General features: G+C 42.6%; 1 protein-coding gene across 1 annotated transcript in view; it reads right to left on the bottom strand.

The window, feature by feature from the left end:
* mpnd (MPN domain containing) overlaps positions 1–15,738 on the bottom strand; it is a 49,608-nt gene that overhangs the window by 14,724 nt on the left and 19,146 nt on the right. The window contains exons 7-8 of the mRNA XM_073068731.1: positions 14,317–14,389; positions 5,045–5,121 (exon numbers count right to left, since the gene is read on the bottom strand). Coding sequence (XP_072924832.1) covers positions 5,045–5,121; positions 14,317–14,389 — 150 coding nt within the window. The remainder of the gene's footprint in view (positions 1–5,044; positions 5,122–14,316; positions 14,390–15,738) is intronic.

Genomic DNA, 15,738 nt, shown 5'->3' on the forward strand with positions numbered 1-15,738 from the left:
CCCATCGGAATCCGCTCCACCACTTCTTTAGGGCTGATTTATTATCCCCCTCAAGCCCATTCTTCATACAGATGCACATCTCACGTGAAGCAAGATGAAATACATTCCTACTTGAAGGGATGCCCGGATAAAATAATAGGAAAGTAGTCTCCAGCACACCTAACGGTACAAAATGTGCACATTTATAGATATTCCCTTCCGCTGTCATAACACAATGAACTTATATAGCACATTCAGTTTATAAAACATCCCAAGATATTTCAAAGGTGAATGATGAGATGAATTTGAATAATAGAAAAAAAGAAAATGCTGTAAGTCCTCATTAGGTCAGGCAGTGAAACAAAGGTAATGTTCTTCAACCTGAACCATTAACTCTGTCCCTCTTCCCACAGGTGCAGTCTGTCTGCTGTGTATTTCCAACATTTTCTGTTTTTATTTTAGATTCCCAGATTCGAGACAAACTTTGGCAATTTAATACATACCAGACCAGATTGATCAAAGAGGTGGATTTTAACAGATATCAAAAGTTGAGAGGGGGAAATGAGAGAGATAGTGGAGCCACAAGTTTAAGACATAGGAGGGAAAGGGAGAGCAAGGAAAAATGAGTGTGGATGATTATACCACAGCCTTGGGTCTTGGAGTGAGCAGAACACAGAGACAGTAATAGGCCAGGCTACAGAAAGCTTTGAAACAAATTTGAGAGCTGTCAAATGAAGGCAGGTGCCAATGTAATGGGTGTATGTGCTTGGTGAGTTAGGACAGAGAAAGCACGTAAATGAACTAATGTGTATGAAAATTGGAAGACAGCAAGTCTTCCCTAAAGTGACTGGAATTGGCAGCCTGGAGACAAAGACAAGGTCTCAGCTGATGCAAATGTAGTAAAGGCTTACATTAGTCAGTGGAAGAAGGCAGCCTTAATCATAAATCAGTTACATTGTTGGGATCTCACATCGTTGGTCAAACATGGCATCAAGTTTCTGGCGAAGGTTTCTTAGGATGAAGGGACTCAGCTCAAAACATTCACTGTTACTTCCTCTTCTTCGTTGGTGCTGGACCTGCTGAGTTCCTCAAGCATTTTGTGTGTTACCAAGTTTCTAGGTGATCTAATTTGGTCTCAAACTGTTGCTTAATTGCACAGTGAAGATGATAAGAAAGACACCACAGCAGACGTAGGAAAACTGAAATTAGGAAAGAAATTTGAGAAGACTCAGTTGGTCGGACAGTATCCACGATGGAAGAAACACAGTTAATGCTTGGGGCCTGATTCAAACATTAACTCTGTTTCTCTTTCCATCGATGCAGAATGACCTGCTGAGCATTCCAACACTTTGTGTTTCTATTTTGAGTCTGTAGCTGACAGTGAAGCTAATGGGTTCAGTATTCTCAGAATAAAGAGAAGGGACTTTCTTCTCTTTAGCAGTTTGGAGACTTACGAGAGACGTAGGCTGGTGATGGTGAAATAGAATAGAATCTGTGTTTTCAGATTAAACTATTGAGGGCAGTGAGAAGATGAGCAGTGTGACTGGGACAAGCACAGATTGATGGGGAATCATAAATTACAGTGTGGAACTGGTTGAGAATTTATTGCAGATAATCTTTCAGCTATAATTAGAGAGGTAAGAATAGACCCTATCCATGAGTGATAGGGGTGGATGTTGTGTCCAGTTCCATTAAGTATCTGAATTACCGTGCAAAGCAGGCAACAGACCAAGTATTAGTGCAGATAGATACTTGACATGATAGGCCTGGTGTGGTAGAACTCTATGACAATGAATGCAGATAGGTTGATAAAGGAAAGGAGGAACTGCTTACTACAGTCATGAAGGTCGTCATTAATAACTTTAGGGGCTGTTTTAGTACTGTGGCAGGAATGGAGATAGGAACATGTCGGACAGGAGGATCTGAGAGCTGACAGGACACTCCAGGACCCGATTGGAAAAGGAGGTTGAAGATGGGGCAGGCATTTACAGAAACACAAGGGTCAAGGGATGCTCTGACAAAAAAACTTGTTTAGATAGGAGCAAAGACACAGATCTGAAAAAAAGCAGGGAAGTACATGAGGAAAGTGAACCATTAACAAAATGAGGGCCCAGAGAGAAAATGGGTGCAGCAAATATGTCAAGGGAGGAGTTTGATCTTATGAACAATTCAAGAGGTTAATAATCCTTAATTAATTGAAAGTGAAATCTCAGCATAAACTCAAACAAGGGAACTAGTATGAATCATATGTCTAGAGAACATCTTATACACACCTATATAATCTCCCTTATTACTTCCATAAACACAGATTCTAACTTACACCATGTCCCTCTTATCATCAACTCCGAGTTTGGTGTCCAACACTTGCAGCAGCACAGTTTCTAATTCTTCCCATGCTCTCAAAGACCTTCACTCCTTTGCTGATCACCACTTTGGTAAAGTCCCGTTCCTACAACCCCCTTCCTATCTTGGCTCTTGATAATCTTGGAAATTAATTGTTCTATAACCAGTGGCAAAGATTTCAGCTGCCAAGACACTAGTGTGTGGACTTCCGGGTCAGAACTTCTCCACCTCGTCTCTAAAGCTTTTAAAATCTACTTCTATTTGTTATTTGAGCTAACATGTCACAGTGGCAGGAGTCCAACATTGTTCTTGAGAATACTGCTGTCAAATTTTACTATGTTAACAGTGACATATAAAGGCACCACAGAAATACAGATTGTTGTTAACAGAAATAAAGACATCAAGTTCATCGGGCTGACTGTGAATGATATTTTTAAACCTTGCCGAACTTTGAATTACATGATCTGTACTAAGGTTAAAAGGCAGAAGTGCCACCCAACAGCTGGTGTATCAGATTGCACCAGGCCTCTCAATAGAAAATTGGCCTGCCATCTATGATTGGATGTAAATGGAGACATATTTATTGATCAGGCTCCAGGATAATGACAAACAAGAGAAAATCTGCAGATGCTGGAAATCTGAGCAACACACACACAATGCTGGAGGAACTCAGCAGGCCAGGCAGCGTCTGTGGAAAAGAGCACAGTCGACATTTCAGGCTGAAACCCTCCGCAAGGCTCCAGGATAATGACCTTTGGTTGATGCGTCTCCAAAGAAATATTGTGTCTGACCAATAGGCCTGATGTGGAATATTACAGAACCATATAACTTTATTTAAAACATAGAAAACCTACAGCACAATACAGGCCCTTTGGCCCACAAAGTTGTGCTGAATATGTCCCTACCCTAGAAATTACTAGGCTTACCCATAGCCCTCTATTTTTCTAAGCTCCATGTATCTTTCCAAAAGTCTCTTAAAAGACCCAATCGTATCTGCCTCCACCACCGTTACCGGCAGCCCATTCCACGCACTCACCACACTCTGAGTAAAAAACTTAACCCTGACATCTCCTCTGTACCTACTCCCCAGCACCTTAAACCTGAGTCCTCTTGCAGCAACCATTTCAGCCCTGGGAAAAAGCCTCTGACTATCCACATGATCAATGCCTCTCATCATCTTATACACCTCTATCAGGTCACCTCTCATCCTCCAGCACTCCAAGGAGAAAAGGCCGAGTTCACTCAACCTATTCTCATAAGGCATGCTCCCCAATCCAGGCAACATCCTAGGAAATCACCTCTGCATCGCCCCCCCCCCCCCCCCACAGCGAGGCAACCAGAACCCAGCACAGCACCCCAAGTGGGTTCCAACCAGGGTCCCACACAGCTGCAACATTATCTCTCGGCTCCCAAACACAATTCCAGGACCGATGAAGGCCAACCCACCACATGCCCCCCTAACCACAGTCAACCTGCGCAGCTGCCCCGAGTGTCCCATGGACCTGGACCCCAAGATGACCCCGATCCCCACGTTGCCAAGAGCCCCACCATCAATACTACATTCCGCCATCACACTTGACCTACCAAAATGAACCACCCCACACCCATCTGGGTTGAACTCCATCTGCCACCTCTCAGCCCAGCCCTGCATCCACCAACGTCCCACTGCAACCCTCACAGCCCTCCACATTATCCACAACACCCCCAACCTTTGTGTATTCAGCAAACTACCGCCCATCCTTCCACCCCGTCATCCAGGCCATCCACAAAAATCACGAAGAGCAGGGGTCCCAGAACAGATCCCCGAGGCACCCCACTGGTGACCGACCTCCATGCAGAATATGACCCGTCTACAACCACTCTTCGCCTTCCATGGGCAAGTCAGTTTTGGATCCACAAAGCAATGGCCCCCTGGATCCCATTCCTCCTTACTTTCTCAATAAACCTTGCATGGGGTACCTTATCAAATACCTTGCTGAAATCCATATACACCACATCCACTGCTCTTCCTTCATCAATGCGACTAGTCACATCCTCCAAAAATTCAATCAGGCTCGTAAGGCACGACCTGCCCTTGACAAAGCCATGATGACTACTCCTGATCATATAATACCTCTCCAAATGTTCATAAATCCTGCCTCTCAGGATTTTCTCCATCAACTTAACAACCACTGAGGTAAGACTCACTGGTCTATTTTAAACAACTATCTGGTAATTGATTCAACACGAACATCCTTCTCTCAATTTGAGGGAATTGGCAGTGTGGTAGTGAGAGTGGCTTTGAGTGCAAGAGGCCAAGGGTGGAATGGCAAGACTTCATGAGCTCAGTAAAGCTTCTGCAATGGGATAGGTGTTCAACTGGCTTGAAAGGGAGAGGATTGGGCTAACACGAGGAAATCTGCAGATGCTGGAAATTCAAACAACAACAACAACAACACACAAAATGCTGGTGGAACACAGCAGGCCAGGCAGCATCTATAGGAGAAGCACTGTCGCCGTTTCGGGCCGAGACCCTTCATCAGAAGACTTGAGACTGATAAGTTGAATTGCAAATTGTTAACATGGGGATTGGGCTGTTTGCCAAGAGGTTAGACATGGAACTTGGAGAATGTCTGGATCATCATTCCCCCTTACAGCTGCCTCTGTTAAAGAGAAAGGATCTTCAGGAGAATAAGCGAGGGTGCAAGTGGACGCAGGGGAATATAGGAAAACAATACTTTACCTCTTCTTCAACTGCAGAGGAAGAATCCTTGTCAGAAAGCCGTACTCGACATGGAAAAGCTCGGAGAACTGTCAATACTGTCAAAACATACAAAACAGTCAGCAGGGAACAGTGCTGTAAATGAAGGAAAGGCAGGATATTATAGATGACAATGTCCGTTGTTGTTTACTGCGGTAGAACCAGGCATTTTACCAAGGCTTCATTCTAATAGAACAGACAAAAAGGCAGAGGGAGGTACTGGAAGTTGGCAGTAGCAACTACACTTCGCGACCACTTTATTAGGTACACCCGTACAGTTGCTTGTTAATGCAAATATCTACTCGGCCAATCATGTGGCAGCAACTCAATGCATAGAAGTATGCAGACATGGTCAAGAGGTTCAGCTGTTGTTCAGACCAAACATTCGAATGGGGAAGAAATGTGATCAAAGTGACTGACCGTGGAAGATAGTTGGTGCTAATATAGGAAGGTTTGAGTATCTCAGAAACTGCAGATCTCCTGAGATTTTCACACACAACTGTCTCCAGAGTTTACAGAGAATGTTGCGAAAAACAAAAAAATATCCAGTGAGTGGCAGTTCGGTGTTAAGGAGCGAGGTCACAAGAGAATGGCCAGAATAGTTCAAGCTGACAGGAAGACGACATTAAACTCAAATAACCATGCATTACAACGGTGGTGTGCAGAGTGTTATTTCTTGAAGTGGATGGTGTACAGCCGCAGAAGAACACAAACATACAGAGGGCACTTCATTAGGTACCGGAGGTACTGTTCCACAATAATAGCATTTAGTGTTACCAGCTAAGTTACAGAGATGGCATGGTCGTAACAAGTAACTCAATATCAAAATCTGCAGATACTACCAAACTGGCTGGGGGATACAGCTAAAGAGGGAAAACAGAGTAAAGCACATGGAAGACATCAGAAGACTTGAGACCGATAAGTTGAATTGCAAATTGTTAACATGGGGAATTTTTAAATCTCATTCAGAAAGAAAGCAAAAAGATACTGATGAATAATTGATGAAAAGCAGCTTAGGCATTTAAAAATGCAATTGAAAAAACAAAGTATATTTTATCCTACAGAGTTCAAAATGAATGGAGTTGTTAAAATTGTTATAAGGTCGTTTTCAGTCTACAACAAGCACGCAATACATTTTTGGAGTTACTTCTACAAGGAGGACATGGAAGCATTGGATAAAGGGCAAAAATAGATTTGCAAGAAGAGATGATAGCAATCGGGGAAAAGTTGAGCTGGTCAGGGGAATTTTCTTAAGAAAACGGCAAGATCAGGAAGTAGCACAATAAATTAGGCGGCATAGAATGATTAATGAGGGACAGTCATTGTCATGGCTAGTTTTGTTCCAAATATCAGCCTCTGTTTAGAAAAATCTCAGATCCCTGTTAAAACCTCTTCCTTTCACCTTAAACGCACGACCACTTCTTTTTGATACTCCTACCATGGAAAAATTTTCCCCTCTCAGAATTTTATATACAGTCAGCTCTCCTTAACCGCGGATCGGGAAAACCCGGAAGTTCTCTCTCCAGCACTCGTTGCTTGAGCATGTACAGACTATTTTTTTTGTCATTATTCCCTAAACAATACAGTATAACAACTATTTACATAGCATTTACATTGTATTAGGTATTAGAAGTGATCTAGAAATGACTTGAAAGTACAGGCAGTCCCCAGGTTATGAATGAGTTCCATTCCTGAGTCTGTCTTTAAGATGGATTTGAAGTCGGAACAGGTAGATCCGGTATTATTAGTGTCAGTTAGTCAAACGTTTTTCTTAGTATATAGTACATATTTTACCTTTCTATGCATATAAAACACTTAAGAAACATACATATTTGAATAATTAAACCACTGCGTTACTTAGTAATAACTGTAGCTTTCATCGGGGCAGGGCCTTTCACATTCTCCATTAAAATTGTTCCGATCATTGACCGACTGTAGCCTAACGCTTTTCCAATGACCGATAGCATTTCACCTCTTTCCAATCGCTTTATTACTTCCACCTTACTTTCAATCGTGATTGTGATTATTTTCGTGAACAGAAGCACTGCGGATTCAGAGCCGCACCGCCAGGTCCTGATGTCCACCACACTGAGACAGGTTAAATAAAGTCCCGGGTTCTGCTGGGTCCTGAAGACCATCGCACTGAGAAAGGTTAAATAACCTTGAGCATCCACGTTTTTTGGTATCCGTGGGGGGGGGCTCGAAACCAATCCCCCGCGGATAAGGAGGGCCGACTGTACTTCTATTAAACTTACTTAGAAATTGCATTTCTGCTATATTTGATGTGCTAAATGAGTGTGACATGTATCTCTAATGCCCAATTAAATTTCAAATAAAAATAAAAAATTGGAACATCTCTGCTTAAGAAATCATTATTATGGTTTCCTCCTGTATGTTTCAGAGCCCCGGCTGCTTGCTGGACTTACAATAGCAGCATTATTTTGAGCACTGACCGGCAGGAAATGTTGCTGGTCGATGTTGCAATAGTGATGAAGCCCAATGAATGGAGGGGTAGGTGAGGAGGTAGGTTTCGGAAACTGCAAGCAGCAAAGGGCAACACAAAATGGACTGCGCGAGGAAACCCAAGCTCGGTGCAACCGTCCCATCCCACAAACACGATGGTCCCAACGATCAGTGGCAGCATCAGAATCTCAGACAGAGGGTATCCTTAGCTGCTGTTGTCAGCACACGGACAGCTTGCTCTGTACAGAGAGCTACCAAAACGGAATATGCATCTGAGTAGCATCGAAAATGCAGATATCCAGGTCTGATCCCTTAAATCATGCAAAATGCACTGCATTCAAGCTACGTCCACACTAGACCGGATAATTCTGAAAACGCCGGTTTCGCGTAAAAACAATATGCATCCACACCAAGCGTTTTTGAAAATACCTCTGTCCATATTAAAACGGGTATTTGGGCGAATCTCCTCCTACTGGGCATGTGCAGGACACATCTACAGAAAACAAGCGACATGTTTGGTGTCGAATCTCTCAGTGAAAGTGCACGTTTGTGCAGCTACAGACTAGAAAAACTTAAAACGAAATTGCCAAACGACGGACAGCTGTTAGCTCTCGCGCAGGAAGACTTAAAACTAAAAAAAGCAAATAGTGGAGTATATGGAGGCAACCGACAGGGAGTTCACGGACAGTATGACCCGGCTGACGACAAACATTGAAAAACTTATTAACTCTGTTGCATTAATAAAGCACCTTGTTAAATGTATAAAACATGTCTGCATCATGTCTGCACCGATTTTTCTTCGGCAGTTTAACGGGGGCATGACGGCACAAGTGCGTTTAAGTCGGACCATGAGGGAGCGGGAGTATTTAAAGAGAACAGTTAGACGAAGCGGGCGACGTTGTAGCGGGCGACAGAGTAGAGGGAGACAGAGGGAAGGCTTTGTCTCGAGAGGCTTCGGCGAGCAGAGGCTGAGGACGAGCTTCACTCCAAGTGAGGTAAGGCCGGGTAAGTTCCTTTAAAAGGAGAAAGTTTCAAAAGTTGAGGCAACGTATTGGGTAGGTCATGGCAGCTGAGATCAGCCCCGTGGTTTGTTCATCCTGCAGCATGTGGGAAATCAGGGATACTTCCAGTGTCTGCAATTGGATTCATACTAGAGCATCCGCGATGCTGAGAAAGTCGTGAATAGCACGTTCAGTGAGTTGGCCACACCGCAGGTAAAGGCTACACAGGCAGAAAGGAAGGGGTGGCCACTAGACAGCGTAGCAGTAGGCAGGTAGTGCAGGAGTCCCCTGAGGTCATCTCCCTCCTAAACAGATATACTGTTTTGGATGCTGTTGGGGGAGATGTCTCATCAGGGGAAGGCAGCAGCAGCCGAGTTCATGGCACCATGGGTGGCTCTGCGGCACAGGAGGGAAGGAAAAGGAGTGGGAGAGCTATAGTGATAGGGGATTCGATTTTAAGGGGAATAGATAGGCGTTTCTGGGCCACAAACGAGACTCCAGGATGGTATGTTGCCTCCCTGGTGCAAGGGTCAAGGATGTCTCTGAGTGGCTGCAGGACATTCTGGAATGGGAGGGTGAACAGCCAGTGGTCATGGTGCACATAGGTACCAACGATATAGGTAAAAAACGGGATGAGGTCCCACAAGGTGAATTTAGGGAGTTAGGAGATAAACTAAAAAGTAGGACCACAAAGGTAATAATCTCTGGATTACTATCAGTGCCACGTGCTAGTCAGAGTAGAAATAGGAGGATATTTCAGATGAATACGTGGCTTGAAAAATGGTGCAGGGGGAGGGATTCAAATTTCTGGGGCATTGGAACCAGTTCTGGGGAAGGTGGGACCGGTACAAACAGGACAGTCTGCACCTGGGCTGGACTGGAACCAATGTCCTAGGGGGAGTGTTTACTACTGCTGTTCAGGAGGCTTTAAACTAATGTGGCAGGGGGGTGGGGACAAGTGCAGAGAGACAGAGGGGTGTAAAATGAGGGTAGAAGCAAAAAGTAGTAAGGTGAAAAGTAAAAGTGGCAGGCAGGCAAATCCAGAGCAAAAAGCAAAAAGAGCCACTTTTCAACATAATTGTATAAGGGCTAAGAGTGTTGTAAAAACAAGCCTGAAGGCTTTGTGTGTCAATGCGAGGAGCATTCGTAACAAGGTGGATGAATTGAATATGCAGATAGTAATTAATGAATATGATATAGTTGGGATCACAGAGACATGGCTCCAGGGTGACCAAGGATGGGAGCTCAACATCCAGGGATATTGAATATTCAGGAGGGATAGACAGGAAAGGAGGTGGGGTAGCATTGCTGGTTAGAGAGGAGATTAACGCAATAGAAAGGAAGGACATTAGCCTGGAGGACGTGGAATCGATATGGGTAGAGCTGCATAACACTAAGGGGCAGAAAACGCTGGTGGGAGTTGTGTACAGGCCACCTAACAGCAGTAGTGAGGTTGGGGATGGCATTAAACAGGAAATTAGAAATGCGTACAATAAAGGAACAGTAGTTATAATGGGTGACTTCAATCTACATATAGATTGGGTGAACCAAATTGGTAAGGGTGCTGAGGAAGAGGATTTCTTGGAATGTATGCGGGATGGTTTTCTGAACCAACATGTTGAGGAACTAACTAGAGAACAGGCCATTCTAGATTGGGTATTGAGCAATGAGGAAGGGTTAGTTAGCAATCTTGTCGTGCGAGGCCCCTTGGGTAAGAGTGACCATAATATGGTGGAATTCTTCATTAAGACGGAGAGTGACATAGTTAATTCAGAAACAAAGGTTCTGAACTTAAAGAAGGGCAACTTTGAAGGTATGAGACGTGAATTAGCTAAGATAGACTGCCAAATGATACTTAAAGGGTTGACGGTGGATATGCAATGGCAAGCATTTAAAGATCACATGGATGAACTACAACAATTGTTCATCCCAGTTTGGCAAAAGAATAAACCAGGGAAGGTAGTGCACCCGTGGCTGACAAGGGAAATTAGGGATAGTATCAAGTCCAAAGAAGAAACATATAAATTAGCCAGAAAAAGCGGCACACCTGAGGACTGGGAGAAATTCAGAGTCCAGCAGAGGAGGACAAAGGGCTTAATTAGGAAAGGGAAAAAAGATTATGAGAGAAAGCTGGCAAGGAACATAAAAACTGACTGTAAAAGCTTTTATAGATACGTGAAAAGAAAAAGATTGGTCAAGACAAATGTAGGTCCTTTACAGTCAGAAACAGGTGAATTGATCATAGGGAACAAAGACATGGCAGACCAATTGAATAACTACTTTGGTTCTGTCTTCACTAAGGAGGACATAAATATTCTTCCAGAAATAGTAAGGGACTGAGGGTCTAGTGAGATGGAGGAACTGAGGGAAATACATGTTAGTAGGGAAGTGGTGTTAGGTAAATTGAAGGGATTAAAGGCAGATAAATCCCCAGGGCCAGATGGTCTGCATCCCAGAGTGCTTAAGGAAGTAGCCCAAGAAACAGTGGATGCATTAGTGATGAAAAATTTTCAAAACTCCTTAGATTCCGGATTAGTTCCTGAGGACTGGAGGGTGGCTAATGTAACCCCACTTTTTAAAAAAGGAGGGAGAGAAAAACTGGGGAATTATAGACCGGTTAGTCTGACATCAGTGGTGGGGAAAATGCTAGAGTCGGTTATCAAAGATGTGATAACAGCACATTTAGAAAGAGGAGAAATCATCAGACAAAGTCAGCATGGATTTGTGAAAGGAAAATCATGTCTGACGAATCTTATAGAATTTTTTGAAGATGTAACTAGTAGAGTGGATAGGGGAGAGCCAGTGGATGTGGTATATTTAGATTTTCAAAAGGCTTTTGACGAGGTCCCACACAGGAGATTAGCGTGCAAATTTAAAGCACACGGTATTGGGGGTATGGTATTGATGTGGATGGAGAATTGGTTGGCAGACAGGAAGCAAAGAGTGGGAGTAAACGGGACCTTTTCAGAATGGCAGGCAGTGACTAGTGGGGTACCGCAAGGCTCAGTGCTGGGACCCCAGTTGTTTACAATAATGATTTAGACGAGGGAATTAAATGCAGCATCTCCAAGTTTGTGGATGACACGAAGCTGGGCGGCGGTGTTAGGTGTGAGGAGGATGCTAAGAGGATGCAGGGTGACTTGGATAGGTTAGGTGAGTGGGCAAATTCATGGCAGATGCAATTTAATGTGGATAAATGTGAGGTTATCCACTTTGGTTGCAAGAACAGGAAAACAGATTATTATCTGAACAGTGGCCAATTAGGAAAAGGGGAGGAGCAACGAGACCTGGGTGTCATTGTACACCAGTCATTGAAGGTGGGCATGCAGGTACAGCAGGCGGTGAAAAAGGCAAATGGTATGTTGGCATTCATAGCAAAAGGATTTGAGTACAGGAGCAGGGAGGTTCTACTGCAGTTGTACAAGGCCTTGGCGAGACCGCACCTAGAATATTGTGTGCAGTTTTGGTCCCCTAATCTGAGGAAAGACATTCTTGCCATAGAGGGAATACAAAGTAGGTTCACCAGATTGATTCCTGGGATGGCAGGACTTTCATATGAAGAAAGACTGGATCGACTAGGCTTATACTCACTGGAATTTAGAAGACTGAGGGGGGATCTTATTGAAATGTATAAAATTCTAAAGGGATTGGACAGGCTAGACGCAGGAAGATTGTTTCCGATGTTGGAGAAGTTCAGAACAAGGGGTCACAGTTTAAGGATAAAGGGGAAGCCTTTTAGGACCGAGATGAGGGAAAAACTTCTTCACACAGAGAGTAATGAAACTGTGGAATTCTCTGCCACAGGAAACAGTTGAGGCCGGTTCATTGGCTATATTTAAGATTAAGTTAGATATGGCCCTTGTGGCTAAAGGGATCAGGGGTTATGGAGAGAAAGCAGGCACAGGGTTCTGAGTTGGATAATCAGCCATGATCATACTGAATGGTGGTGCAGGCTCAAAGGGCTGAATGGCCTACTCCTGCACCTGTTTTCTATGTTTCTATCAGTGTTATCTTGTATTTCCATACAATGTTACAGTAGGCTGTTACACATCTATTGTCAGAGAAGTACTTGCATAAATAGGTATACCACCTTCATACAAGCAAGGACAGAAAACAGGGCAAAAGTGAGTATACTTATTTATTCAGTAAGTTATGGGTGAGTAAGTATTTGGTGAGCACATTTCTAACTCTTCTGGCTTCAGTCTCGTTGCCATCTGTTCTGAAATTGTTAGGTTGTGTGGGCGTTTGCATTCAGGAAAACAATGAAATGCTGCCATCTGTTCCAGCACGTCATGACAGCGTTTCTAGAAATCTCCGGTTACCCCAACCACACTACTCTTGCCCAAGCGGCATTTTCAAATTTACACACTCTGGAGGGCGTTTTTAGAAAAGCTCCATTTTTGGGGGAGGAAAACGCCGTTTCAGTGTGGAGGAAGGGTCAAAACGAAGAGAAAAAGCTTTGGTTACAGATTTATCCGGTCTAGTGTGGACGTAGTCTCAGTGTGATGTGTTCCTCGTTGCAATGTGGGTTGATTATGATGTCATAATCTACTAATGGGACACCCCTCACACTAAAGACTTCACACAGCAAAATTCTAACAAATAATTGGAACGTTTCAAAATTGCCAAAGTTGTGTTGTCATGCATTATTTACCAATTTTTCAAGTATTTTTTACATTACTTTTTGCCTGTCTAATACAATTTCTAGGCTACCAATCTAATGTACAGAGAGAGCTTGCAGAGCGAGTGCATAGATTCATGGAAGTGGTGACAGGGGTGCATTAGGTCGTGAAGAAAGCATGCAGGATGCTTGCTTTTACAGGCCACAGCATCGAGTACAAGAGTTGGGCCATCACACTGAAAACATACAAAATATTGGCTAGAATTGTGTACATTTCTGGTCATCACACTACAGAAAAGATGTGGTAACATTAGGAAGAGTGCAGAAGAGATTCACCAAGGCATTTCCTGGAATGGAGTGCTTTATTGACAAGGACAGATCAGATAGCCTGTGTTTATTCTCACTGAAATGTAGAAGGCTGAAGTCTGACCTTATAGAAGTTTCTAACATAATGACTTTTTGTTAGGGTGCAGGAGGCAACAGTTAGAGGTCATAGGTTTAATATGAGAGGAGAACATTTTAAAGAGGATCTGAGAGACATGCTTTATACACAGAAGGTGGTGGTCATATGAAATGAACTGTCAGAGGAAGTGGCAAAGGCATATATAATTACAATGTTTAAAAGACTTTTGGACAGGTACTTGGATAAGAAAGGAGCAAAGTGATATAGGTCTAATGCAGGCAAATAGAATTAATGTATAAAGGCATCCCTGTCATTGTGAACGAGTTGGACCAAAGGGCCAGTTTCTGTGCTGTAGAATACAGAACCAAAAACCATGAGTACAGGATATTACTAACAAATTTAGCAGGGGAAACAGGAAGCGGTTTTATTATTCAAAGAGGGATTATAATCAGAATTTGGCACCACAACAAGCAGTTGAGGCATATTTTCAGAAGGAAGAAAAAAAATAGCTGCTGTAAGAATGATGGAATGGGAAGAGTATAAACAACAGTATAAAATAGTACAATTCATGTAAACAGTCAAAAGGCAAGTAAGTGAATAACCTTTTTGCAAATTATTTCATTTATGCAGCAAATATTTTTCTTTTTTCAGTGCTATACTTGTACCTGTATTTGAACAGGTATGACATTTGTGTATTTATACATGTATAAATGCCCTTTCTATAAAATTTAGAATTAAATAAAGGTATGAATTGAGAATTACTTACATTGTGTGCTTGTGTCCCACCTTCCTCCAAGGTAGCCAACCACCTCACTGGTCGTCAGGTGGCAATGAAAATCCTAAAAAGATGAAGGACTTCACATAAGTGAGGGTAACAAATACTAGCCTTATTGGCTGCTGAATGCAATTTCACTGTAAATCCTCTTACAGTAGGTCAAATACCAAGACTATTCTGAAAAGAAAATTAATCAAAAATTCTGCTCTTCTTTCTTATTGACTGAATATTCCTTGCTTACTCCCAAGTTGCAACATCAGAACAAAAAGCAACCATGTTCCACGCCCTCACATACAGTGGAAAACATCCAATCATTTACCAAAAGGAAAATATATGTGCTGGGCAGGAATGATATAGTTTCAGAAATAGGTTACTGAAGCTAATGAGGAAGAATTTGAAAGTAAGACTTTGATTTTGAAGTTGCTCAGTGCAAGTGAGCAGAAGGATAGAAATACATCTGGGAACTCTGAGGATTCTGAAGGGAACTGCTATTCAACATGAACTTTCTATGATATGAATCCTCATCATCTTTAACTAACTGCGCACATAAAGACAGGATAACAGATGGTCACTCAGCCCTCCCAAAGCTATCCTAACATTCAATATGATCTCAAGTGATCCACCCCATACAATTCCTCTGTGCCAGTTCCCCACAATTTCCTAATCTTTCAACAATTTCATCTTTAAACACCTCCAATGATCTAGCTTCCACAAACCTCTGGGGTGGAGAACTCCAGGGATTCTGCACTCTCCACAAATAGGAATTGCTGCACATCTCGGTTTTAAATAATAACCCCTTTATCTTGTAACTACAAATCCTCATTCAAAATACTTACTCATGGAAATTTCTCAATATCTACCCTATCATTCCTCGTTATGATCTTAGGCATATCAATCAAATCTTCACACTCCTGCACCAGCTCTAATCATATCTCATTCATTCAGTGAATTACAGAAAGTCTTCAAACTTTTCATCCCACAAGTATATGTGGTAGGTGAGCTGGTGACTGTAAAAACGCTTCATGTAAATAGGTGCAGAATCTGAATCACTGAAGAGCCTCTTTCCATGCCTGGATTTACAAAGCAACAGTTCTACTAGCTGTACAATCTTTTGTTATTTTTTTTAATGTCAACTCAAGAGAAATCATTTCAGTCTGTTTTAGGTTCTTGCTAATCTACTTGTTTTGTTTGACAAGAATTGAATTCTTACTCACAACGTGTTAGTTCAGAACAGTAGAATCACAAATAGGCTCAAGGGCAACACTCATGCGTGAAAATAGCACTTGAAAATATTTATTAGATACTAGATTAGGAATACACTTCAATAGCAAAATAGGACATGAAAGGACAGTAGTTATGCCTGATCATCTTTCAAAAATTTCACTTCCAACAACACCTACATGCTGAAGTACA

The sequence above is a fragment of the Hemitrygon akajei genome, chromosome 16 (assembly GCF_048418815.1).
Source record: "Hemitrygon akajei chromosome 16, sHemAka1.3, whole genome shotgun sequence".
NCBI lineage: Eukaryota > Metazoa > Chordata > Chondrichthyes > Myliobatiformes > Dasyatidae > Hemitrygon > Hemitrygon akajei.